The 25,892-nt window shown below is 39.5% G+C and overlaps 1 protein-coding gene across 2 annotated transcripts; it reads right to left on the reverse strand.

The window, feature by feature from the left end:
• Nucleotides 1–458: 458 nt before the first annotated feature.
• Nucleotides 459–23,425, reverse strand: ANKRD46 (ankyrin repeat domain 46). 2 transcript variants are annotated; one of them, XM_074353084.1, is made up of 6 exons: nt 23,265–23,377; nt 18,531–18,622; nt 10,697–10,797; nt 8,031–8,368; nt 6,625–6,783; nt 459–2,494 (listed from the first exon to the last, which is right to left on the reverse strand). In XM_074353084.1, exons 4-6 carry the CDS (start codon nt 8,339–8,341, stop codon nt 2,278–2,280), a joined length of 687 nt encoding a protein of 228 aa, XP_074209185.1. In that variant the 5' UTR covers nt 8,342–8,368; nt 10,697–10,797; nt 18,531–18,622; nt 23,265–23,377; the 3' UTR covers nt 459–2,277. The 2 variants fall into 2 exon arrangements, with proteins under 2 accessions (XP_074209185.1, XP_074209184.1); XM_074353083.1 differs by lacking the exon at nt 18,531–18,622 and having other exon boundaries at nt 23,265–23,425.
• Between the last annotated feature and the right edge of the window lie 2,467 nt (nt 23,426–25,892).

A 25,892-nucleotide genomic window follows, 5' to 3' on the forward strand; every position in this document is an offset into this window, starting at 1 on the left:
ATGGCAGCAGGCAAGGTTCTAGATGATTCCAATTGCCAGGTTCATGACAGACAGCAGGGCAGAAAGAAAGAGTAAATTTATAATTGGGGAAAGGCCTAAATGTGGAATCCCTGCTCTACCATGTCCCAGCTGTTTGACCTGGGACGAGCTACTTAACCCTCCTCATCAGTTTCTTCATCTTACAAGACCGGGAAGTGTATCGGGGGTGGGGCGAACATAAGGAAGAAATGAGATGAGGTATGCTGGGAGGTGCTTAATCATGATAGTTATGATCATTCTTAAAACCACAAGCAATTCACCCAAATTAATTTCAGAATATTTATAAGATAAGCAAATGTGAAACTTGAAATACCTATTACATCAGGTTTGAAAAAAGCTGTTTTTTTAAACAGCCAACTGGAACTCATTTTTAAAAACCCTACATTAAAAGAAAAAACAATGATACAGAAGAAAATAGATTGTGATTAAGAGATTATAAATACATTTATTGATAGTATTACTGAATACTGAATGTAGAGAATAGAATACAAAGAAATCAGCACTTAAAAGGAAACATTAATCTTTAAAAAATGCAATATATTTACATAGATGTTAACCAATTTCACACATGTTTAGAGTTATAAACATAGACAAAGCTAATTTCAAAGCTTTCAATCTGAATGTACTTTGATGAATTCTAGTGTTCTCCAGTCTAATGTCCACTGTTTTTTGCTGTATTTACACCAAGTATGATTAATTTTGTTTGTATCTAACCTAAAAGCAAGACTCTGTGCGCTGATCCTGAGGCAGCCAGGTAAATCAGGAATTTCAGAACACCTCTTTGAGACAGGATAAAGCCACATGAAAGAAAACACATCAATTCTAGATATACAAATGCAAAAGAGAAAATATTAAGCAGCAAAGAGAATCACAGAAATATCAATTCTATTCTAAACTGTAATTTCTAATTCTAGCAGCAGTTCAATTAGCAGTAGCTTAGATGACTGTGTGTGAAAAATGAAACCATTAGTTCTTTCACTACAATTTTTTGACTTAATTATCAAGTCTTCACATCCTATTTTAATAATCCAAGAATATGATTTATATACAACATAACCATTAACAAAAGAGGCCTTCAAATGTACTGCTGAAAAATGCAGTATAGTTTGGGGGCCAGATTTCAATTCACATAATACTACAATGCAGGAAGAGTTTACGACACCTAGAATAGCGTTCAGCGCTGTTAATTCAGAAATACTCCATCCACTCTTGCCATCGGAGAATTACTGACATGGATGGGATTGTTATGACAATTCTAACAGGGCCTCTAAACAAGGTTGAACTTAAAATGAAAAAATTATAAACTATGATACAATTGTGACAACACAGCTAGCTTATAGAACTGAATTTTTCACATAACAGCGCTACAGAATTACAGTGACAGGTAAACATCAGAAACATCTCCCCCTGCTAACTACTGAGTAGAAAAGGTTTTCTGACTGTATTTTTGATGACTCGGATATCTTGCAAATAAACACCAGAAGAAAGTGAAGAGTGAAAAAATGAACTTCTCAAGTTCTGTTTTCACGAATATTATAAAAAAGCAAAGCAGTTTACCAAAAAATCAAAATTATCCTAAAAACAAATAAATATGAGATCAAATCAATCATTCGTGAAGAAAATATAGCATATTTTCAAAAGTTCTGTTCGGTTTGAGACTAGACTTAAAAATATTAAAACATACCAAACAGATTCCAATAACACTGATTTGCTATTCAGGCTTTGAAAAAAACACTTCAAATTTTAAGCTGAATGTTTCATATTCCCCGGTATTCCCCAGAGAAAGTAAATACAAAGAGAAAAGTGGCTTTTGAAAAAATAGACAAACAAAAGCAAAACAAAACTAACCAAAACTAACCACGTAGGATAACCTTCTCCTTTCTGAACGTTTCACTATCGTTGAGCCTACATTAAGGTGAGGTTTGTACAGTAAGGGTTCCTAGCCCCGGCCTCCATCTTTTGTTCCACAGTCCACGTTTTATCAGAGAAGGCTGTGCAGAGGCTTTCCTAAGGAGTCAGGCTGAGTTGGAGGTAGCTTAGGACACAGTATGCTTGACTACAGTATGTAGTTAGTTCAAATAGACATGTCGTTCTCCTAAAAGGATAACAATGTGTAAAAATGCCAAAAGGAAAAATGGACAGCCCTCACTGCCTAGCACTAAGAGAAGATTCTGAGAAACTGAGAACAAACACTGGAAGCCAGGACACTGGCACTGGTTTCATCTCCCACAAGCTCCTTCAATGCACCAGTTCAGGCTGGTTTTCCACAAAGGGCAGCACCCCACTCACATAGTAGGCGATGCCAAGGGACAGCAGAGCAATGACAAAGATCAGGAGCAACACCCTCCAGAAGCCCAGATCCTCTACAAACTCCTGCCACGTGGTTCGGAAGCTGGACAGGACTCCTTCTCCTTGCTGCAGGTTGGGATTGAGCAGGGAATGGCTTTCCATGGCACTGTGAGAGAAGCAAAGAGAAAAGAAAGGGTATGAGACAACACATTTCACCTATTTCAAGAACATAAAGCAAGAGGAACTGCACTGTTCAGAAAAGACCAACCTTAAAACAACACTTACAAGAAGAAAACTGACACATGTACGCATACTCTCACCCACCTGTGTGCTGATTTGTGTATCTGCATGCATCTCCACAATGTACCTGTAACTATAAATTGCTAAATAGCAATGATTATGTTTCATGCTTTAGTATCTGGAAGGGTCAAAGTTCAGAATCCTTTTCTAATAAAAAATGTCCCAAGCAGAAGTCTTGAAGTAGGTCAAATGAGTTGTTTCCATCAGATACTAAAGCAAAACACATTTTGGTTATTTGAAATTTAGACGAATTCAAAATGAGAATTCAAAATGTGAGAATTCATGTTGATGAAAATAAGCAAAGATGGGCAAATCTAAAAAACTGCTTTATACAGTGTGTGAATCTTAAAGTGAAAAGGGGATTTTATTCATTTAGTTCAATAATCTGACCAGTGAAGGAATTCCTTCTCGCAGCTGTCATCCTCTAATAGTGGCTGCTCCCTCTTCAGGCCGCGGTACACTTGGACAGGGCTAGCCACTAGGAATTCCTCCTGATAGCTTCCTCCCACTGGTTTTAGTTCCATCTTGTACAACAATACAGAGTAAGTTTATTTCTCTTTCACATTAAGGCTGAGTCTAGTTGAATATAAGGTAGTACAAATACTATAAAAACACTGATTCTGGTTTTCAGAACTATATAAACAAAAAATATGACCACCACAAAGAGAAAACAGCGTATCTGATGCTGGTATTCAGAAGGCTGCACTGTGATCAATTCCCAGCTCTAAGGAATCAGCATGCACAACTGTGTCACAACACGCAGGCCCAGTAACAGGGCATCACTTAGACTAAAGCCACAATGACCATAATCACAGGTACCAGCTGTCTACCGCTATTACTATCCTTCCTAAACTCCTTCTCTTCACATTCTTCCAACCATCTTGGGACAGAACAATGGAAACAGCATAAAACAATTAGAGTCTGGTTCTTCGTGCGTAACTGACAGTTTTCACTGTAACCTACAACTTTTACTTCTGAACACTGTGAGCCAGACGCCCTTCAGCCTATCCTGGCATTAGTCTTCTCTAGTCATCGGAAGGTGACTTCCTAAAGGGCCGGTCTGCTTAACATCCAAATTTTTTTATATTGAAAAATGTTTATCTTCTTAATAATAAAAGACATTTTCTAGTTTTATTTTTAATTTTTTTTATTTTTTATTGAAGTATAGTTGACTTATAGTGTTGAGTTATGAGAAGACATTTTCCATGGTTATCTACAAGAGTATGAAAATTTAAGAAATCTCAAGGAAGTTCAAAATAAGATTGGAACTCTGAGAAGTTTAGGAGAGGTTAATTTTGACTTACCTGAAATTTACTGACTATGTCTGAATCGACATGCTGTCATACGTAAAGGTGTTAGATACAGGTATCTCCCACTTTTTCAAAGTTCGCTTTATGCCACCTCACTTTTAAGAAACATCTGCGATACTACCTGTATTCGCTAACTGAAAAAAATCCCAAGAGGAATTTAGCTTTTATACGAAAAAAGGCAAAAATCAAAAATATTGTTCAATGTTTGTTTTGCAGCGAGAGTGGCACCGCCGAGCTGCTTCCCCAGAACTACACTCCTCATCTCAGCACCCAGCTGCCAAAGCTCTGAACTGTGTCTGTGAGCCTCTGTGCCTTATCCTCATTTCTTCTGTGCATCCGTTAGTGAGATGACTCCTAAGAGAACTGCTTCTTTGCTTGATGCCACCTTGACTCAGGAAAGGTTTCCTAGAACACTCTACTTTTGCATAGTAAAGGGTGAAAGCGGTGGGAATCTACAAAATGAGAATTCAGTCGCGCAATCTCTAGGCACTAGTGAAGTTCTGCTAATTAGAATTTAGCCAATGAAGTGTTTTCTACTGTCTAGGAAATACCTGATTCTAGCATGGTGGTCTGTGTGTGCATGTGTAATTATTTTTGTATATGTATCATCTATACTGTCTCTGTCATCCATACCTACAAAGTGAAGAAGAACTAAATTAAACCTAGGATATATGGGGGTGTGGGGAAATATTTTTCATCAACTAAATGATTTAAAGGCCTGTAAGAAGTTATGCTATTTTTCAGGGAACCCTAAAGGAAATGGAAAATACTTGGTACATTCAAAATCTTGCTTTTATCTCTTGCTCTAGAAAAGACGAATCATCACACAGCTGTGCCACAATGCCATGTACTAGCCAATCCTTTTAAGCTTTTCCCCCCACTTTTTCTTCTTGATATAATTCACGTACCATAAAATTCATCTTTTTAAAGTACATGATTCAGTGGCGTTTAGTCTGTTCACCAAGTTGTACAACCATCTCCACTATATAACCTGAGAACATTTCTATAATAAACTCTGTACCCTTCAGCAGCCACTTCCTACCGCCCCTGCCCTGCTCCTGGCAACCACTAATCTACTTTCTGTTTGCTGATTATGGACATTTCCTATAAATGGAATAGTATGATACGTGGCCTTCTGTGCCTGGCTTCTCTCACGGGGCACATTTTCAAAGCTCATCCATGTTGCAGCACATGTCAGCATTTCATTCTTTTTTTTACGGCGGAATAATGTTTCACTGAATGGATAGGTGACATTTTGTTTATCCGTTTATCGGTGATGAATTTCTGGGTGGTTTCCACCTCTTGGCTATGAAAATAATGCTTCTATGAACATCCACGTACAAGTTTTTGTGTGAACACATGTTTTCAATTTTCCTGGGCATATACCTAAACGTGGAGTCGTTGTGGTAAGTCTGTGTAACTTTCTGAGGAGCTGCCAGACTGTTTTCCACAGCAGCTACGCTACTTTACGTCCAGCAAAGATTGAGGGTTTGAATTTTTCCTTGCCGGTAGTAGTTGCTATTGTCCATCTGTTTGATTACAGCCATCCTATTGCGTAGGAAGTGGTATTTCACTGTGGTTTTAATGTGCATTTTCCTAAAGACCAACGATGCTGCCCTTTAAGTGTTTTACTTTACGCTTCACCCACCGCCTCCCTACCATGGCACTGGAGGGCAGGAGTCAGTCCGGACAACCAGGTTTTAAAGAGCTGTCTTCACACTATGCTGTGACTAATATGCATACACATGCTGAACTGCAGTGGCAGGTACGTGAAAGAAGAATAAATGTCATACTGCGCTGCTCAAGTGACTAATCACTTCTTAGTTAATAAGTAATCACAATTGATGCAACAAAGTTAAAAGTGTATTTCGAATAAAGAGGTGCCAAGAGATTGGCTATTAATAAAAAACACCAAGCAAAAATGCATTCTTGGACATTTTTCACGGTAAAGAAGCTTAAGGTAGTTATGAAAATAATCTTTAAGTCCTTTTGGAAGAACATGATCTTTAACAAATAATAGGTAACTCAATGCTACTGAATTGCTGATGGCATTCTGACCGCCAGTCTGCAGCAGACAGGAGAGAGAAGGGCCTGCCCGTGCACCTTGGACTTCTCCCTTGTTTCATGTGCTTGCCTGCTTTCAGTGGTGACTCGCGAGGCGCACGCACGGGAGCCCCCGTTTCACCTGTTCCAGGTCACGGGGAAGTCGCCTCATGTCCACGTCACTGGCGGGTGTGTGACATCTTGTCTTACACTCTCTGCTCCTGTTTTACTGTCCTCAGCACTTTAATTCCCTACCCTTGAAACTCCCTTTTCGGTCTCTTCTAATACTGTCCAAGTTCTTGGCCTTCCTTCTCTCTCCTCCCTTTCTGAAATTCCTTTCTTTTTGTGACCCGTATCTGAATTCTCAAACTCCTGCTTCCTTCCCTCCTATTCAGCCTTTCCCCGCCTGTACAGCAGGCTTCCCTGCACACTGGCTAACAGAACATTATGTGCACGTGGGCACATAGGACTTACTGTTAATAGCTTTTCAATTGTAATCTGGAGCCAGAAGGACAAAATAAAGTTCAAAGAAAGAATCAAAGCTCTTTACTTGAAAGCAAATAAATATAAAGCTCACAAAAAGCTATCATAAAAGATTCACTTAAAGTGACTCGCCCCTTAAGAAAAATGGTATCTTAAGTACCTTTCACTTTCAGCTGTCTGCATGGTCTCCAGTTTTGAGTGAGTTCCTCTGTTAAATCCTTTTACCTCCTGTTCTTCCAAAGATTCCAGCAATCGAATGACATCTTTATTCACTCCTCTGCGCTTTGCCAGCACTAAGGGTGTAGCACCTTGATGATTGCTAAAAAATTTCATAAAAATAAAGAGGTCATCATAGCAGTTTTATTACCCTGTTAGTAGCCATTTGTGTAGATCTCAGTGAGGAAGGCATGGGCCCCATTAACTCAAATCCCAGAGCAGAACCAATGGTTGAGCCAGAACCTGAATTTTGAGTTAACCAATTTATTTTTTCCTTTTAGGGAAAAAAGGGACAAAAAAAAAAAATATATATATATATGTAGGCATAAGAGTAGATAAATGAGAATAAATAAAAAGAGAACATCTTCCTAGAAATTAACTGGAAAATTCTACATTCTAGATTCATTCTTGTCTGACATTTATATTTTATGGGAAGAGTATATATATTTTAAAAATACGTAAGAATTAAAACAAAACTCAAGCAATCAAATAAGCTGCTTTGGTTCACCGAGCTATTCCACAACAGGAGACAGCCCAAGTAACACTGAATCCTCTAGTCAATGCCCACCACATTTTGTCCTATAGTAGCAAAACCATTTACTGTCTTATTCAGATTTAGGGACATTATAGTACCAATACATTAGGGCAACATGTAACTGTAGCTTAAAGGTCAAGGTTGCTTTTAAAAGTGGTCTGATACCTTTCCCACTCAAGAGACAAGGTATCACTAAAACAAACAAACAAACAAACAAACAAAACCAAAACCAAAACCAAAAACCTACTTCCTCAAATTGTTCAGTATAAAAAGGACTCAGCCCCAGAGATAAGGAGGCTGGCATGGTATGTTACATGACAGAAGTCAAACAAGCTCTGGATCAGGTGGAACGAGGTTCAGACTCCAGCTGTGTGACCTCTGTTACACCATTTAAGCCAGAATTCTTGTCTCAACCATCATCTATAAAATGAAGATAACACCTACCTCAAGAGCTGTTCACTCTGAGGATTAAATGAGCTAACACAGTAAGTGCAATGCCCAGACCATAATCGATTTTCAACAAATCTGAGTTCTTCTCTTCCTTTTCCCTTGTCTAACAATACACAATTAATGAGGAGCAGAACCTAGCCACTATTTTCATAGAAAAACTTACCACTGCTTCTGCATAAATCTAGAAGTCAGCCTCTTGCTACATCACTCCCCTAACAAGATGACACTGTCCTCAATACCTTTCTGAACTTGTCACTACACCTGATCAACGAGGAGACAAAATCAGTAGACTTCCAAGATTAGACCACTGGTTGAGAGACTAACGGGAAGAAATGACTAGACTTCAAAAACCACGGAGAACTTACCAGATATCAATTTTGAGTCCATTAGAAACTAAGAATTGAATAGTATCCACGTGGCCACAGAGGTGAAGGGCTGTGTTTCCCTGGTAGTCTGTGGCCAGGAGGTCAGCACCGAATTTATGTAACAACTGGCAGATGTCCACGTTGCCTCGGGCTGCTGCGAGGTGAAGGCCTGTTCTGCCCCTGCCGTCACGAATATTTGGGTCAAAGCCACTTTCCAAAAGCCGCTTGGAGTAGTTAAAGTCTCCATCAATGCAGGCTTGCAGCAGGGGCACGTTAGTCTGAGAGGAATCATTTACAAAAACGTAGGACATTGCTGGAATGTGGTGGAGGGAATATGCCTGTAATGAAATACGAGGTGAGTGGGATTTGCTGCAGCCAAACTAAATCAAGACAATGAAGTCACTCAGAAAAGCACTATTTCTTTTCCTTCTTGGCCTCCTGCCGCTAATAAATCATCTCACCAAACAGAAACAACAGCAGAGTTATCAAGTATATTTTATTTTCCATTAACGTGTCTCTTTAAGTTAAGCAAGATACAAGCAATTTGATTTAAGTTTACTGCTCTGTCAGAAGACACAGACAACATATTCCTTAAACTTCAAATAACTACCTACATGCACACACACACACACACAAATGTTACTACTGGTAGAGATTCTTACTAAAAACCAAGTAATTCTCTTTCATATATTTGCTTCTTACTGTATTTGAGATATTCTATTTGGTAAACAGAATTTTCTGCTCAAAAGTTAACTAAATCAGCTTTAAAAAATAAATAGCTTAATTCACACTCAACAAGGACCTGCTAAATGCTGTGTGTATAGTACAAACTTCAAATTTTAATTGAAATAGAAAAGCCAAGGAAAGTAAAAAACTAAATTTAAAAACTGGAAATATCATAAAATTGATCCAGATTGTCCATCGTTTTACGGCGCTGATCCTATTCTGCTCCGTCCTGTGGTTATCTAAATATCTGATTTCGCTAAACTCCCACGGTCTGAAGACGGAGCGGTGAGGAGAAACAGGTCTCTGGGAATTCGGAGGTGGGACCAAGGCAGCAGTCCTTGCTGTGTCCACTCTAATATTCCACCCATCTGAGCAGCCCAGGTTCACCAGTCGGTCTGTCCACGCCTCTTTCACTGCTGCTTCTCTGTCCCAGCAGTCTCCCGGTCTCTCAGTGTGCGCGAGCGTGTGTGTGTGCGCGCGCGCGTGCGTGTCTCCACCCCACCCCCAACTTCCCTTTCCTTGGTTCACTTAAGAAAAAGTTAAAGCCTGATAAAAGAAACTTTCCTAAGAAGTTAAAGAGAAAGCAAACCAAAACAAGAAAATACAAAGGCAGAGACTTCTGTGCTTGTGAAGATGGCTCCCTTTACCTAAGGTTACAAAAGTCACAGATGAGCCTGGCCTGTAATTTATCAGGCGAAGTCCTTCCTTCTGGAACACAGATGGAACTGGATGCTAGATCAATCTATTGTGCCTAACCTCAAGGGAATTCAGGAAAGCCTGGCTCTGGAGTTTGGTAAGATTCTTTGTCCCTACTCCACTCTGCCTGGTTTCCAGCAGAGACACAGTCCCTCTAGCCCTGGGCCACCTTACACTAAGCTCTGTTGCTGCCCTGGGCCCACCACGCGAGGCGGAGACATTAATACTGACTGAGAGCCTGTTCTGAGCCAGGCACTGCACTAAGGGGTCTTAATAAATTTCGTTTAACCTTCGTAACAAATCCATGGTAAAATTTATTACATCTGAATTTTAGTAAGGAGTCAATGAAGGATTTTAAGCCAAGGAAATGGCATGGTCTTAGTATATCAGTCCTTCAGAAAGATCACTTTGTTTGAGATATAAAGAGGTTAGACTGGAGGGGGTCAAGACTGGAGGCAGGGAGATCAGTCAATAAGCCGTTGTAGAAATCCAGGCAAGAAATGACAACAGCCGGACCTGAGACAGTGGTGGAGAGAAGACGGCATACTGGAGAGGGACATACTAAATAGAATTAACATAACTTATTGACCTGCTGGATATAAAGAGTGAGAAGGAGTCATTAAGGATAATTCTAAATAAGGAGAAAATCTGCTTATGATTAAGAATTACAGAGATCAAGTTAAGATAAACTTCAGATTATGGTACCATATAATGCTTCTTAAGAAATTAATCCAATGGGAAGATATTACTCAAAAAAAATGTCAAGAGTTCTCTTTTGAGGGTAATCTCCCTATTTTCCCCTACAGTACTCACTGGATTGGATCATAAAAAAGACAAAGGTATCACAAACTTTTTAAAAATTAAAATACAACCTATCATGTGCTTTTCAAGAGGCAATGTGCTTTGGTCAAATTCTCTCAGAATAGATAATAAAAAACAATCTACTTGGTGTTTTTGGTTCAAACACAGTAAGAATTCTTGTGGTTTGCAGACTGGGATTCTTTTGAATGTTGGCTCAGTAAAATGGACAAGCCTTTCTTGTCTATTTTTAAGTGAGAGAAAGTGTGGTGTATTTTGTGAGTTTCTTTGTGTCTTTGCAAAACTACTAACCTCCAAATTTATTAGGCCCAATGATAGATAACATTTTTCATCTTGATCGCAGAACTGATTCTGCCCAAAAGCAAGGCCACAGTTCACTGAAGCTTTCACGTATTTTGAAGAAGTCCACAGCAGAAAATACTAACCTGGGCCTTAGGATTGGATCTTTCTTTCAGTGGTCACACGGCAGTTTCTCTGAATTCTTAAGAAGGTTTAACAAAATATCCAGAAGTGTGCTGGCAAGGATCTACAGGAAACAGAAAATTCAATTATAACAAAGAAGCGGCGTGAAAAAGGACTTGCTGTTCTACTAAATACAGACAAGCTAGACGGGCCTGTAGATACTTTCCAAAAAATCTCTGGGTAAGGCATCAACTTATGAGGCCAATAAAGTCACCGACGAGTAACAGAGTGGTGAAAAGGAAGAAGAGACGGGCTTAATAAGGAGGAGCTCTGTTGCCCACAAACAAGCAAGCACGCTCAGAAAGAGGAAAGAGTCAGATAATGTGCCATCAGCAGAGGACAGACTGGGCTCCAAAAATTCACTCTACGTCAGCAGAAATGGAATGCATATTTTCACGTTATAAATGGTGGCTACATCTCAGGTTAGCCCACTAAAGCACTTTTAGAAATAAAAAGCTGTCTGCATTGGGGAAAAAAGTTAAAAAACCAATACTTGTGTTTAAACCAAACAGGTACATTTAAGAAAAAAAATATTTCTAATCTGTCTTAAATGCTGGTACTTTACCCTCCTCCTGAGATTGTCCCCCACTGTTTCTTTTCAGTGCAGAAGAGATGCTGGCTCAGATCTACCTGCAGTCTTCTGCACAGCCCTTCCTGACCCAGCTCCTCCTGCACCGTGGCGCTGCCTGCCCTCCCTCTCTGGGCCCTGAGAGACATTTCCAGAGTCCCTGGCTTGTCCCACTGCACTCTTCTCTTGAGGGAACGTGGAAGAGAGGGGGTCATGGACAGGTAGTATGAACCACAAAAAAATCAATGGTAATTTGTTAGGCAAACATTTACTGTGTGCCTAAAATGTGCCAGGTACCACACTCACTGGTAAATTTAGGACATAAAGTCTAAATCCCAAATTTATAGTTCCAGCTGAAATTCATGACTTTTACTGGTCATTCATGCTATTACCAAATCCCTTTAAATAAACTTATATAGGGAAGTAATTAATGGTATTTTATGAAGCTCCACCTAATGTACCTACGTCAGGCTGTATCTTACAGGCTAGCAGTGCTAGGCTGGAAGCGAAGATGAGGCTGACAAACTGTACGTGAGCACCAGTCCCACAACAGCTGAAAGAACACCATGATGACACGACAATATGCACAATGCCCACCTCCCTGACTGTGCCCTAGTTCTCTGTGGTTCTGCAACACCAACTCAGACAAACTTCCTATCCCTGAGCCACTTAATTTCTTTAAACACATAATCTGTGTTCACCAAAAAAGCCTACAACTTTCTTTCCTTGTCCTGACCACTGGAGCTGAGTCTTCATGCCTGAAGCCTGTCTCTAACATATTAATATATGATCTGGCTTTTTCATTGTCAAGACGGTACAGGGGTTATTCTGAAGATAGCAGAATTTACATTATGAAAAAGACAAGTGCTGCTTTTTGTTTGGGGATAAAATTATAGATTATATACTTATGCCCCCACCAAGAAATCCTAATATTTCCTTAAATCCACAAGAAAGACCATTTTTCTCTGATATGACAGGCCCCATTAAGAAAACAACTTGATCAAATTACAGATTTATTTACATGATTTCAAACTTAGTATTATATAATGCATTAGGCCTAATTATTAGAAACCTGCCAAGAAACTGTCCAAAACCCCAATTAAATCATTAGAAATCTGTTACTGGCTTCCCCAAGAAGTTATAGAAGTGAATAAAATTCAGGACACATTAACCATTGTCCAAAGAGGGGAGAGGACTAAAGACTTTTTAAACTTTGTTGAGATAACTAGATTCAAATTCAGTTGTCAGAAATAATACAGAGAGGTCCTGTGTACTTTTTACTTAGTCTCCCCTGATGGTATCATCAGTGACACTGACGCTGAATCAGTCAAGATACGGATCACTTCCAGCCCCACGAGGATCTCTTCTATTGCCCTCTTACAGCCACATCTACTTCCCTTCTGCCCCCACCCCTCCTCATCCCCTGGAAATGGAAGACTACTGTCTTCCATGTCTATAGTTCTGTCATTTCAAGAATGTTACATGGATGGAGCCATAGAGTATGTAACTGTTGCAATTTTTTTTCACTCAACATAATTATCTGGAGATTCATTCAGGTTGCCATCTGTATCAACAATTTGTTTCTTTTTCACTACTGAGAAGCATTTCATGGAATGGATATACCACAGTTTAACTGTCTATCTACTAAAGGACATCTGGTTATCTCCAGGTTTTGGATGTTACGTTAAAGCTTCTAAAACATTCAGGTACATATTTTTACATAATGTAAATCTCCATTTTCTCTAGGATAAACAGCTAGAAGTGCAATTTCTGGGTCATATGGAAGCCTAAAGATTTTGATGGAAAGACTATTGAGTCTGAAAGTGCCCATCTTCCCCATGGGAAAAAGAGAGTAAAAGAGAAAAAGCCAGATCTTTGAGGTCATTTCTCTGGGTGCTAAGAGAGTGAGAAATCATTTATGGATGAGTCTGTAGGACCAAGATTTGGAAGGGCTCAGGTGGAAGCCCTGGCACTTACCAAAGGGAATGTATCGTATGAGCCACTGCACAAGTATAGTTAGAGGCACGCATGTGACAGCTCTCGAGGTGCACAGGAGGCTGAGTCTGTCACCCTGTGAACACATGTGAGCACACTGGAGCTGCTTTAGAGGTGGGGAGAGCAGGACGGAGAGATGCGCTAGTCTGACTCTCCCGACAGAGGTGACTTTGGGAGTGTACAGTTCTCTGAAGGCCGTTTTTCTACTGTCAGATGTTCAGAGAGCGTGGCTACTCCACCCAGAATGTATCCAGAGCTGGGATGCCTGGGACTGAACCCCACTTCAGCTCCTCACCAGCTCTAAGACTTAAGCACCATAAAATGACAGATACTACGCAGGAGACCAGTGCTCTCCTGCACCTGAGCTCGTACTCAGCAGCGTTCTGTAAGCCCCTGGAAACGTAGCGGTTTCTAACAAACGAGTGACCTCTAGTGGGGGGTAAAGGAAAGAAAGAGAACTGGTTCCTGGCAGAGGAAAAACCGTAAGAACAGTCAATAGTGGGGACAGTCAAACCCCAGAAAGTCCTCCGGTTGTTTACCAAGGCCTGGTTCTGGTTCCTAAGGGACATAGTGTCCATAAGGGCCAGTTGACTGGCTCAGAGGCCGACTCCCTGGGACTGTTCAAAGCAGGACTCTGAGGGTCAGGTCTTAGAGGGCTGGCACAGCGTAGCGTTTAAAACTCTAACTCCATGCTCTGTGGCACTGCCCAGGAAACTGCATGGGGATGGAGTCACTCATCCTCTGGGACAAGGCAGTCACCTAGATCCCAGTAACAAGAGCTCCTAATGCCAAATAGTGCTTGTCTCAACCCACGTACCAAAACAAGGAGGTTTTGGTGAAAGCTTGTGAGCCACCGACTTGATAGAAATACATTTTCTTATTAAAACATTTTTTTACATTTTATATATTTTTTTATATTTATCTTAGGTCAATCTATACAACTTTAAGATAGTATTCTTGATGGTTAAGAACTAATGGAGAAGACATGTCTATTTTAACATACACTTACTATACCATCACTTTACTTGGTCTTCTGTGTCCAGTATCACCAGCCATACATAATGTATTGATTTATTTTTCATTTTGAAAGGTCCCTAGGAAAGGCAAGACTAAGTGCTACATTCTTGGTTCAGATGGACTGACAGCCTTATGCCTATATAGCAACTTTGATCAGAGATCAAAGCACCAGACACTTCAAGGAAATTCAACGACAAAATAGCATAGCTGGAAAGACACACCAGCAGATCTTACTCCCTGCATCTTCTAATGTCAAAGGAAAGAACTAAAACTGAGAGTGACACACAGTAAATGGAGTCCCCAAATTTGGATTCGCTACAGCTCACTTGTTTTATTCTTGCCCTTTAAAAAGGATACTTGCTTTTAAAATATAAAATAACCTCAAAGAACCAAAAAATAAAAACGCCCAATGAATTCATTAAATCCTAACTGCTTGCACTTTAGAATTATTATTCTTAAAACCTAAGCAGTGTGCAGATCCACAGATACTAGGCATGGGGAAAAAAACAAGCCATATTTGAGAGTAAGTAAAAATTTTAACAATTTAAACTTTTCCCCATATATTGGTATGTTTCTTCAGTCTGCTTATCTTTAGCAGCTTTATTTCTCAGTGTTCTTACTGAATTCTTTAGCACATTAAAAAAGAATCTGTCCTATATTTTCCCAATTATCACACAGAGTGGAATTTGTTGACATTTTAGACCAATCAAAACGCAAATAGTCTAAGAGAAGTTTAAAATAATATTTTTGATCAAAATTCAACTATCACAATGGGTTATTAGGCAATGTATTTAAAAGATGTGATACAGATGGATCTGACTACAATGTAATAAGGTTATAGAACCAGTTTCATTTCTTTATTGGCAAATAGTTTAACTGTGACAGCAATCGTGATGCAACACTTGCTTTTGCTCACTATAAAACTTCCAAGATTCCAGTTTATAGTTCATCTTAAACTGCGATGAATTTAGGGTCCATATTTATCTGTTTTTTTGGAGTCTGTTTTGAAGGGCCTGAGATTCACATAGATCTTATGGCTAGAGTTCCAAATTTTAACCTTTGAGGTATCTACCAAAACAAAGGCAAAGCATATGTGAATATTTACTTTGAGTTCTTAAAAAAGGAAAAGGGCAGCCCCCTTTCTGAAAGCCTGGTAGTGAGTAAATAAAAAAGGAATTGAGAATATTACCCTTTTAGGCTATTGCAGTACCATGACAAATATTTTAAAGAGGAGGTTTATAAATAGAACCTTCTGAATTTTACTTCTAAGGCTCAAAAATAATTAACAGAAGTTCAAAAAGAGTAAATTTTAGATAGACCTGGACTCACCACAGATACATTTTTACTTTATGTTTAAATTTGTGGAGAATACACATTTTATGGTATTTCCAAGTCAAATTTAACTCTAAAATGTTTTAATTTTGTGATTTCTTCAATGCCAAGCTGTCAATTACTTCATAATTAAAACATTATTAATGCAGTAAAGCTGTGAATTACAGAGCTACTTTAATAAAGGCTAGTTCATTGTGCTTAAGTTCATATAATAATTAAAAGTAGGCTAATCAGGTATTACTTAGGTGGTGTTCTTAGGGAACAAAGGATTTACTTATGTTTGTAAATGGTTATTATGTTATGTTTATTATTTATAATGAAAAAGAAAAAATGATTTGTATTTTTGCTATTACACTGCAAACAACTGCTTAGCAACATGTTTTAACATTTATTAAGTTATACTCCAGGCATTATTTAAGTGTTTTTCCTGTAATAACTAATTTAAACCTCATGGGAAAAAAACCTAAATGGGAAGTACTATCATTATTCTCATTTTCTGGGTGAAAAAAACTAAGTCACTAAGTTTGTTTTCTTAAGATTCTTTTTATATAATGAATTAATTTAGCAAATCTTTTCATCAAAGATTACATAAAGGGAAACATTAGTCTAGTCCACACACTCTGAATTAAACTCTTGGAATCATTTTATTAAAAGTAAACTTTTTAAACTGTGGGAAAACAATAAATATCTGGAAATGTTTCTTACTTTACAGGAAGCATCAGTCTAGCTTACATATTCTGAATTAACTCTTTGCAATCACATCACACAAAGTAAACTTTTTAAAATATTAGAAACCCAAATAAAATATTTGGAAAAGTTTTCTACTTTACAGGAAGTGACTACATTCCTAGACTCACTGTTCAAGTATTTCTTACTTGTTAGGATAGTGAGAAAACATTTGCCTAAATTTTTATTTCTCCATCAGGAAATCAAAAAATCAGCAAACAAGAATTTTTGATATATATTTCCTGCAATATTTATATTATGTAACTATTTTTTTACACTATTAAAACTTAGTTATAATTCAAATTTCAGAACGATATTGGTTTAAAAATTAAAATTAATTTTTTACAAGGAGAATATTGTTTATCTTGGATATTTCATTTTACTCCAATGCTTTTCAGGATTTTCCAAAATTTTTACTGTGTAATTTTACCATGTTTAAAATTCTTAGCAAGGGACTCCCTCTCATAGACGTTTCCAACTTATAATTATATAATAGAGGCATTAAATAAGCTCTAGGAGGTCAATCTGAAGTTTTTCATACACGTGTTACTTTTGTAATAAGAGTTATTTGATTTTTTAAAAAATTACCTTTTTCCTAGCTACAGCAGTACGCTATTTACATGGCCTAATTGCGCCACCTTGTGGCCCACATGGGCTTCAAGAGCAACTTGAGCATCTAATACTGGTATAAAGCAATACCAGTAACCGCCTTTGAAGCTTCTGTTTCATTTCAGTTACCTATTACAGTGCTCATTACTTCGGAAATTGTTCAGAATTGGGATGAACTTCAATTTTCCTTAAAAAAGAAAAGTTAACTAATACAATTTTGTAAGTCAATTAGAAAGAAAGAAGAAGAAAGAGAGAGAGAGAGAGAGATTTACCAAGCAAATTAACAGCATAAATATAAACATGAAAAATCTAAACCTCTTTAACCTACATTATCAGACTTCATTTACACAGAATTTTTACGGTACTATGAAAATGACATTCTTACTTATTCATTTACTCGGTGTTATTTAAAAATGTAGAAATTAGAACTTTTGTAAATTATTCCTTATTTAAAAAAAATTATTCCTTATTTTCTAAATACTCCACAAAATTTAAACCAGACTTTACCTCAAATAGTTTGAAGGTACAAGATTGTTTTCTTAGGAGAAATTTAAATTTATTTCTGTGAAACTTTTACAGCTGGAAGGGCCATCCAGGATCATCTAACCTAGATATCTAACCCAATCTCCCTATTTTTCAGATAAGGATACTGAGAACCAGAGAGGCTCTAACTTTACCTGCCAACCCTTACCTCCATGGTTCTAGATAAATATAAATATTTTATTTAATCACTTTCAATCTTTACAATGCAACAGATGGCTGGACTGCACCCGCTTTGGAAAAAGCATGTAAGATCACGAAGAAAAAAAGATATGTGTGTGTATATATATATATATATACACACACACATACACACACACAAATACAAAGATCATGGAAAGAGTTTATGTCCCCAGAAAAGATGGTGTAAATCTGGTATATACTTGCAAATTATTTTGTACATGGCATTAATTTACTGAGGGCAGAAACAAGAACCTAAACTCATGTCCTCAGACAAAAAGACAGCATACTTCAAAATAAATCCTGGTTCTCAACTTCTTTGTGCATGTATTTTGTCTTTAAATGTATAGTTCGTAGCACCTCTATGTTAATTTTAGCCTAACGTAAGAACAAAGATAAGTGGCAAATGAACACACTCCACGCAAGCACTTTTATGAGCCCTGAAATGTATTATGTAAAATGGACAAACTTCACTGGGTGTTGGTTTTGGAGGTTAACAATACATTATCATCAGCAGCAGTAGTATTTTATTTCCACCAGTCACTGATAAAATAATCCAAGCCAAGTTGCTACAGAGCTGAAGATGGAAGTAAACTTATTTACTGTGGAGATGACTACAGTGCTTTCAAATAACTTATATATGAAAAATTTACAACTCACCTGCATTAAAGAGTTGTACATACTTGCAGACTCCAATCCCTCTCCCCCTTTTCTCTCTTTAAATCACACCGATCAGTTTTCTCCCCCATTCTTCTGAAAGTGCTCTTGCCCAGTCACCAGTGATCTTCACACTGCCAAGTCCAATGGTCATTTCACAGTCCTCATCTTACCTGACTTATCAGATGAGCAGGAGGAGAAGCTGGTCACTTTCTCCTTCTTGAAACACTCTCTGCACTTGACTTCCAGCACTTCACCCTCCTGCCTGCAAAGGTTTCTCCTCTCAGTCCTTTTGTCGTTCTTCATTTCTCCAGCCTCTCAACATGGAAAGTGCTAGCGCATTCAATTTCATGGCTTTAAATACAATCTATATGCTAGCGACTCTCAAATTTCTATTTTGAGCTGGAACTGGTTCATTGAACTCCAGTCTCAAATAATCCCACCTCAACAGGCATCTCAAACCTGATGTGTCTACAACTCAACTCTTGATTCCCGCTCCACCCTCCTTCCCATCTCTCTCCACCCTCAAGTCTCCCCCATATCAGTAAAGGGCAACTCCATCCTTCCAATAGCTCAGACCAAAGGCCTTGAGGTCATTCTTCATGTTCAAATATTTGTATTTATAGTGATTAAAAAAAACTTATCGTTTTTTCTGTCGAGCGAAGTGTTTAAGTCTTCAAGTTTGTATCTTTTGTTTTGTTCTTTTTTTTCCTCTGGGAATTTTTCAGGGGTTGGCTCCACTCTCTAGTTGTCCTAATCATTTCATACATCCTTTTTAACTGTTTTCTTTTGCAGAGCTGCTTAAGTTAGGCCCTTCCATTACTGATTTGATTTTCTGTAATATTTGTTGTTCCTTACTGTTTACAATTTGGATTTTAAATTTATGTTTTTATATAAATTTAGTCTTTTTATCTTAATCTCCTTATGATACTGATTTTAAAAAAATTTTATATATTCCTAATCCACGTTTTTCTAGATTTTCTTCTATTTCTTCTAGTAAATAGTTGTCAGTGGTATACTGTTCTGTGTAGAGCTTATGAACCTCTTCTCTTACAGTGCAGAGTTCACTAACTCTGTTGACTTTTTTATTATTTATACTTTAAAAGTGAAAGAACTTTTGAGATTATCACTGTACTACTGAATTTGTCATACCAAATTTGCTCAATATTATTCTACTAAAGACTTTCTAGATTTTTTACAAAGAAAATAACTAGAGAATTGGATTTTGTGTCGGCATTCTGTAAGGGATTGTACTGTGGTGTTTGAAAAAGACTTACCTATTTAAAATATTTTTGGTATTATTAGAACTTAAGTTTACAGTTATATCTTTGTAATAAAATCCTTTTTTTCCAATCCAGTATACAGCCCTAAGAATGATCAACTTAAACTTCACATATAACAATAAAATCAGTAACAAAGGAATAGCTAGTCTCCAAATTAAATAGATGCTTGTTCCTCTTTCCTTTTCTTTCCAGCTTTATTGAAATATTATTGACAAATAAAAATTGTATATAGTATTTATGCAGCATGATTTTTTAAAGGTGTACATGTGATGATTCAATAGTACATTGTGAAATGATTACCCCCATCAAGTTAATACATCCATCACCTCACATAGTTACCTTTGTGTGTGTTTGTGTGTGATGAGAACACTTAAGATCTGCTTAGCAAATTTCAAGTATATAATACAGTATTAACTATAATCACGATGCTATACATTAGCTTTTCAGAAATTATTCATCTTATAACTGTATGTTAGTACCCTCTGACCAACATCTTCCCATCTCCCCCACCCCTCAGCTCCTGGTAACCACTGTTCTATTCTGGTCCTGAGTGGGACTTTTTTAGATTCCATGTATAAGTGAGATTATACAGTATTTATCTTCCTGTGTCTGGCTTACTTCACCTAACATGATGTCCTCCAGGTTCATCTATGCTGTCACAAAAAACAGGATTTCCTTCCTTTTTAATGGCTAAATAATATTCCATTGTGTACATGTACCACATTTTCTTTATCGTTCATCTGTGAATGGACACTTAGGTTGTTTACATATCTTGGCTATTGTGATTAATGCTACAGTGAACATGCAGCAGGTATCTCTTCCAGATAATGATTTCATTTCCTTTGGCTGTATACCCAGAAGTATAGAGCCTGAAGAAGAAGAACTTGCCTTTCTTTTTTAAGTGCTATTTAGTTTTTTGGAACTTCTCTGTTCACTGGTGTGATAGGCACTTCCTCCAAGGCAGTGTATAGAGACATTTAGATAATTTAACTTCTGATTTGCCAGTGGTTAAAACAATTCTAAGACTAAATATGTTCAACAAACAGTAGACACCCCTTTGCTAAAAAAAAAAAAAGGTAACTTTTTTGCCCCTAGTTCTTGATCAAGTGGCCATAAACACACATTTGGCAAAGAAGTGCTGGTATTTGTGTGTACTCAACAGGCTATCCAAAAAGCAGTAATTTTAACAAATTTCTGAATACAGTCAATTAAAAGGTATGTGCACATTGTTATTCAGGGATGGTACCAATCAGTCAGAAACCAGTGCAAGAGCACACATGGTTTATTTAGCTATCTTTTCCACACTGGGTCTTTAAGAGATCAGATACTCTGCTGTGTTTTACTTTTTAAAAAACGAAGTATATTAAAACTAGCCAAATAATCTCTATTTTCACTTATTACATTATGGTGTCTTTTTTCCTTTAGCCTGAGTTAAATTTTTACAAAACGTCCTGAAGTATGACATTGTCAGAGCAGTTTATCTAGACATTCCAACTCTGGTGGCAATTTTAGTCCTAGTATCAGTTTTTTCCCAGAGCCAAATGGCATTTCTTTTATTTAATTCTCTTTCTGTCACTTCCCCATTTGGGGCTATGTTTCGCCTGTTGGCTGTTTTTCTTAAAAACAAAGCAATAACTGGTATTGTCTGTAAGAGTTTTCCCTCAGTGAGCTTATTTTATCTCATTTGTTTATTCAGAGCATCCTTTCAGCTTGTTCTTCAAGTTATCTCCTTGGTGAGCTCCTAGAATTTACCCAGCCTTCAGCCTACTTCCAACCACCATGAGATTTGTTCCATTTAAGCGTGAGATTTCTTAGACCTCAATTTAACTCCTTCTCGAAGACAGTTAGATACCATTACACCCCACCCTTCCTTTGATCTTTGTCTTTTGCTGAAACATGTAACACAAGCAATTTTTTTTCCTTCTTAGAAAGCAGTGGCAGATGCATATAGCAGTAGGAATCAAGTGGTAATGACTACTTTAGGTTCTGTGTCATTTAAATATTTGGGTCTAAGTAATGGAAAACCTAACTTAAACTGTCGATAAAAAAGGGACTTTATTGATGCCTGTATTTGAAGTCCAGACTTAGTGTAAACTTCAGGTGAGGTTTAATCGCGGTTTGCCCCTGTTTCTCTGTCTGCCTTAGCCTGTGTGCGTCCCTTCTCTCTCTCTCTCTCTCTCCTCCCACCCACTGCCTCTATCTCTCTCTGTCCTTTCTGAAATATTTACTAAAATGATTAAGGCAACTTTAGCTGTCATCTTCACACCATATTTTCAGGAAAAAGGAATATATCATTCTAGCACTCCAAGTAAAGGGTCTTATTGGACTGAAATGTGTCTACCTCTAAATAAACCACTACATCGAGAGGAATGTAGTATGTTCCATAACTTAAAATAATCAGAGCTGATCCCTTCAAAACATACGGACAGTCAAGAGTAATAGTGTTGAGCACTAACAGGACAGGAAGATGTAGGACTGGTGGGCAACCAAGTTGTGCCCACGACCATGGGACTGGGCCTCCCAGGGAATGAAAAACACATGGTTTGGGATCAAAACAGTACATTAAGTTAATGTTTTAGCATATGGAAATAACTGACAGAATACAAAAAGTGGAAAACCAAAAAGATGTAGTCAGAACAGTAAATTAGTTAAACATCTCTACATAAGCACAAAGTGATGAGTGGAGCTTAGCTGTCTGGAAGTGGGCACTGGCAGCCAAGAATCTGACTCCTGCTGGGTACTGAGGATAGAAAGTGCTCCGCAGACAAAAGACTGGAGTGGGGTTATGGCTTAAAGTCAGGGCCTCGACTGGTACCTCCTAGGCTTGCTAAGAGAATTAAATAAAGGTAGTAGGTTTGAAAGCACTCAGCAAGCGACATAGAGCAAGCCCTGAAGACAGCTATTACTGCAGTTCCTTCACCACTGACATTACAGCTATTTCAGCTCGGAGCGCCTTGGTACCACTGTCCGTTTTTATACGGAGAAGAATTACTATTTAATGGTTTTTTTTTTTTTTAACCTCGTTATGTTCTGTAGCCAATTGTGGACACTATGGAGCATTTTAAAGAATGTCTTTTTATCCAGGCAGAGGCCGGTACCGGAGGACAATTTGCTTCTTGCATTGCATGTTAGTTAAGAGGCAATGCTGTCCTTTACCCCGGGCACCCGGGGCCCGTGCCATCGGGACAGTTCACTCACGTCTCAGCTGCTTCTGCTTTCGCCTGGACTGCGGGTTCCCAACAGTCGGGGGTAGCCCACCACCGGGGCTAATGCCATCTTTTCTGGCCCGACGCCTGGACGCCGGCCGAGGGCTTCGGCCCGGACCTCCGCCCTCACGATTCCCGGCGAGCACGCCCGCCCCAGGCCGGCCCGCCGCGGCCCACAGCACGGCCTCTATGCCCCGAGCCCCGGAGCCCTCGCAGGCCCTCCCCGGCCCCGCGAGCGGCACAGCCCCGCGAGGAGGCCGCCCGGACGCGCCACGGCTGGCCTGGCTCCGGCGGGCGGCCTCGCCCCGCAGGCCCCTCGGTCAGGCCCGGGGCCGGGGCTCTGCAGTGCTTCGGGGTTGGCGGGGGAGGTGTCAGGGGCTTCCACCCCGAGGCCGCCCGCGGGACGCGGCCCAGGTACCTTCAAGTCGGCCGAGCAGCGGTAACAGCGGCAGCGCCTTCCCTGCAGCGGTGACGACGGCGGCGGCGGCGGCGGCGGCGACAACGGCAACAGCAGGCGGAGAGGAGACGCGGGCCACTGAGACTCGCGGAGCCCCGCCTGGGCCAGAGCGGCCTCCCTGCGCCGCGGAAGGCGCGCCCCCTGGAGGCGGGAGGCCCTCACGGCGGCTCGGCCCGCACGGAATCAGAAACACCGTGAGCCTGCTGTAAATTAGGCAAAGCATCAAAGGTGCGGCCGGCGGAGGACAGCCGAAAGAGGTTTCCTCCCTCCGGGTCCAGGAGCGCTTTGCAATTTTCAAGTCCTTTTCTAGAGAAACATCCCAACCCTGAGCCAAATGAAGACTTCAAAGATCAGGACAGTTTTACCAAGAGCTGTAGACATCAATTAATAGCTGCCGGCCTTTATGTTAAGTCGTCTCTACAACCTGAATTGGTATATTAGTAACAGCAACTAACTATTGGCTGCTCTAATTCTAAAATATGAGCGTTTGCATTTTCGAAAATGGTTTGAATACTTACATCCCACTTTTTAGGGTTCCTAGACTGGATACAAGATATATCCAGCCGAAACTAAAAAGGTGGTGGGTGGTGGGAAGTTCATTTACTGGGAAATTTCTTTTTTTCTTTTTTAGTTTACTAACAACTCCAGCCCTACAGCCAAGAAGACTTGCCCTGCATGGTGATCTTCCTCCCCCTGAATTCTAGCATAACTCGCCCAGCCAAGCCACCCCCTAAGGGGTCTCATGTCCCTTCATTCAAGGGCTATTACTGCCGTGGAACAGTTTGTTCCTGGAAACCTCATTTAAATGTTTAGGATTATTGTCGAATTTGAGAAAACCTCTATCAAATCTCTTTCATATAAGAATAAGATTTCGGGCATTCCATATTTTCTCGTGCAGTGACTAATCATAAATATTAAGTACTCTTTAAATTGATGAAATTTATTAACCAATTTGTCATCGATGTCCTCTTTGAGGCTGTATTGAGATAACATCTTCATTGATGCCCATCAATTGTGTCAAATCAACAAAGAATTTCAACCTTTTCCCAGTGTGTTCATACAGTTCCCTCCTTTTCATTAATCGGTTTATCAAATAATCTGAGAGCCTATTCACTAGTTCTATTCAAATTAATCTCTCCATCTTCATGAATTGCTGCTTTTGTTTGATCTGAAAAAATGTAGAGACTGTGCAGACAGCTTTTTCTTCTGGTGAGATTAAAAGAATGAACTGGATGCTGTACATATTCTGACTCCATGTCAGCACCCATGGGACTTGAGCACAGTGGGCGTTAGGAGTGTGCATGGAAGCCCTCCCCACACTCCAGCAATAGCTTAATGCTGCACAGGACCATGAACCACATAAGCAGAGCCCACCAAATGCAAACCGGAGTATCCTCAGCAGCATTCCTGATTAGCCAGACCCCCGAAATACCTGTAGCTATGCCACATTTCTCAACAAGAGGACAGTGCCTTGGCAAGTCTGAGTGCAGAGACAGCAGCCTTAAACAATTGTAGTTAAAATAATTGAATTTCATAAGCTTTGCAGAAACATTTGACCACGTGAACATACTTCCAAGGTCCCTTGCAGGGTCTTGGAAGGGGCCTGTACAAGGCAGAGCCATATTAGTTCCTAATTGTTATTGTAACAAATCACCACAGACGTAATGACTTGAAGCAACACTAATTCATCTTGTTACATTTCAGGAGGTCAGAAGTAAAAATCAGTTTCACTGGGCTAAAATTAGAGTGTAGGCAGTTCTGAATTTCCTTCTAGAGGCTCTAAGGAGAACCCAGTTCCCTGTCTTCTCCAGCTTCTAGAAGCCTCCTACAGCCCGTGGCTCGTGGCCCCTTCCTCCAGGTTCAAACCCAGCAGTGTGGCATCTTTTCTCCTCTCTGATCTCTGCTTCTAACCTTGCATCTTTTCTATCTTTGACCCTCCTGCCTCCTGATAAGTACCCTGGAATTATGTTGGGCATATCTGGAAAACCCAGAACAATCTCTCCAGGTTAAGATCTTTAGTCACATCTGCAAAGCCCTTTTTAGGTAAACAGTCACAGATTCTGGGGATGAGGACACCTGTAGGGGGAATGTTACTCAGCCCACCACAAGTGCCGTGAAGCTTAAACTCCATTTCCTTCAGCTAAATCTACCTTTTCTTCCTTATTACCAAAAGCTAGTTAGTCCTGAGTGCTGATTGTGAGAGTTTCAACGGAGAGGAATACCTATAATTACAACTGATGAGTGTTACAAAGGAAAAGAGGAGGGATGTTATATGAGGGCAGATGGTACGGGGCCTAATTTAGATGGAAGGGCAGTGGTGCCTCTGAATAAGTGACGTTTAACTGAGATGCAAAGGATGAGGAGTTAATTATACAATGAACAAGAGGAGTGTTTCAGACAGAGGGGACAGTATGAGTGACCTGGAAATGGTTATGTCAGAAGGTCAGTGTGGCTGAGCTGTGTTCCTACCATCAAACTGTCAGCCCTGCCGCAAGGAGGGACACATTGTCAGTAGTCAAGAGAATTAGCTTAGCAGTTCTCAGCCCTGGCAGCACCTTACAGTCACCACAGGAGCTTAAAAGGGCCAAC

The sequence above is a fragment of the Camelus bactrianus genome, chromosome 25 (genome assembly GCF_048773025.1).
Source record: "Camelus bactrianus isolate YW-2024 breed Bactrian camel chromosome 25, ASM4877302v1, whole genome shotgun sequence".
Taxonomy (NCBI): domain Eukaryota; kingdom Metazoa; phylum Chordata; class Mammalia; order Artiodactyla; family Camelidae; genus Camelus; species Camelus bactrianus.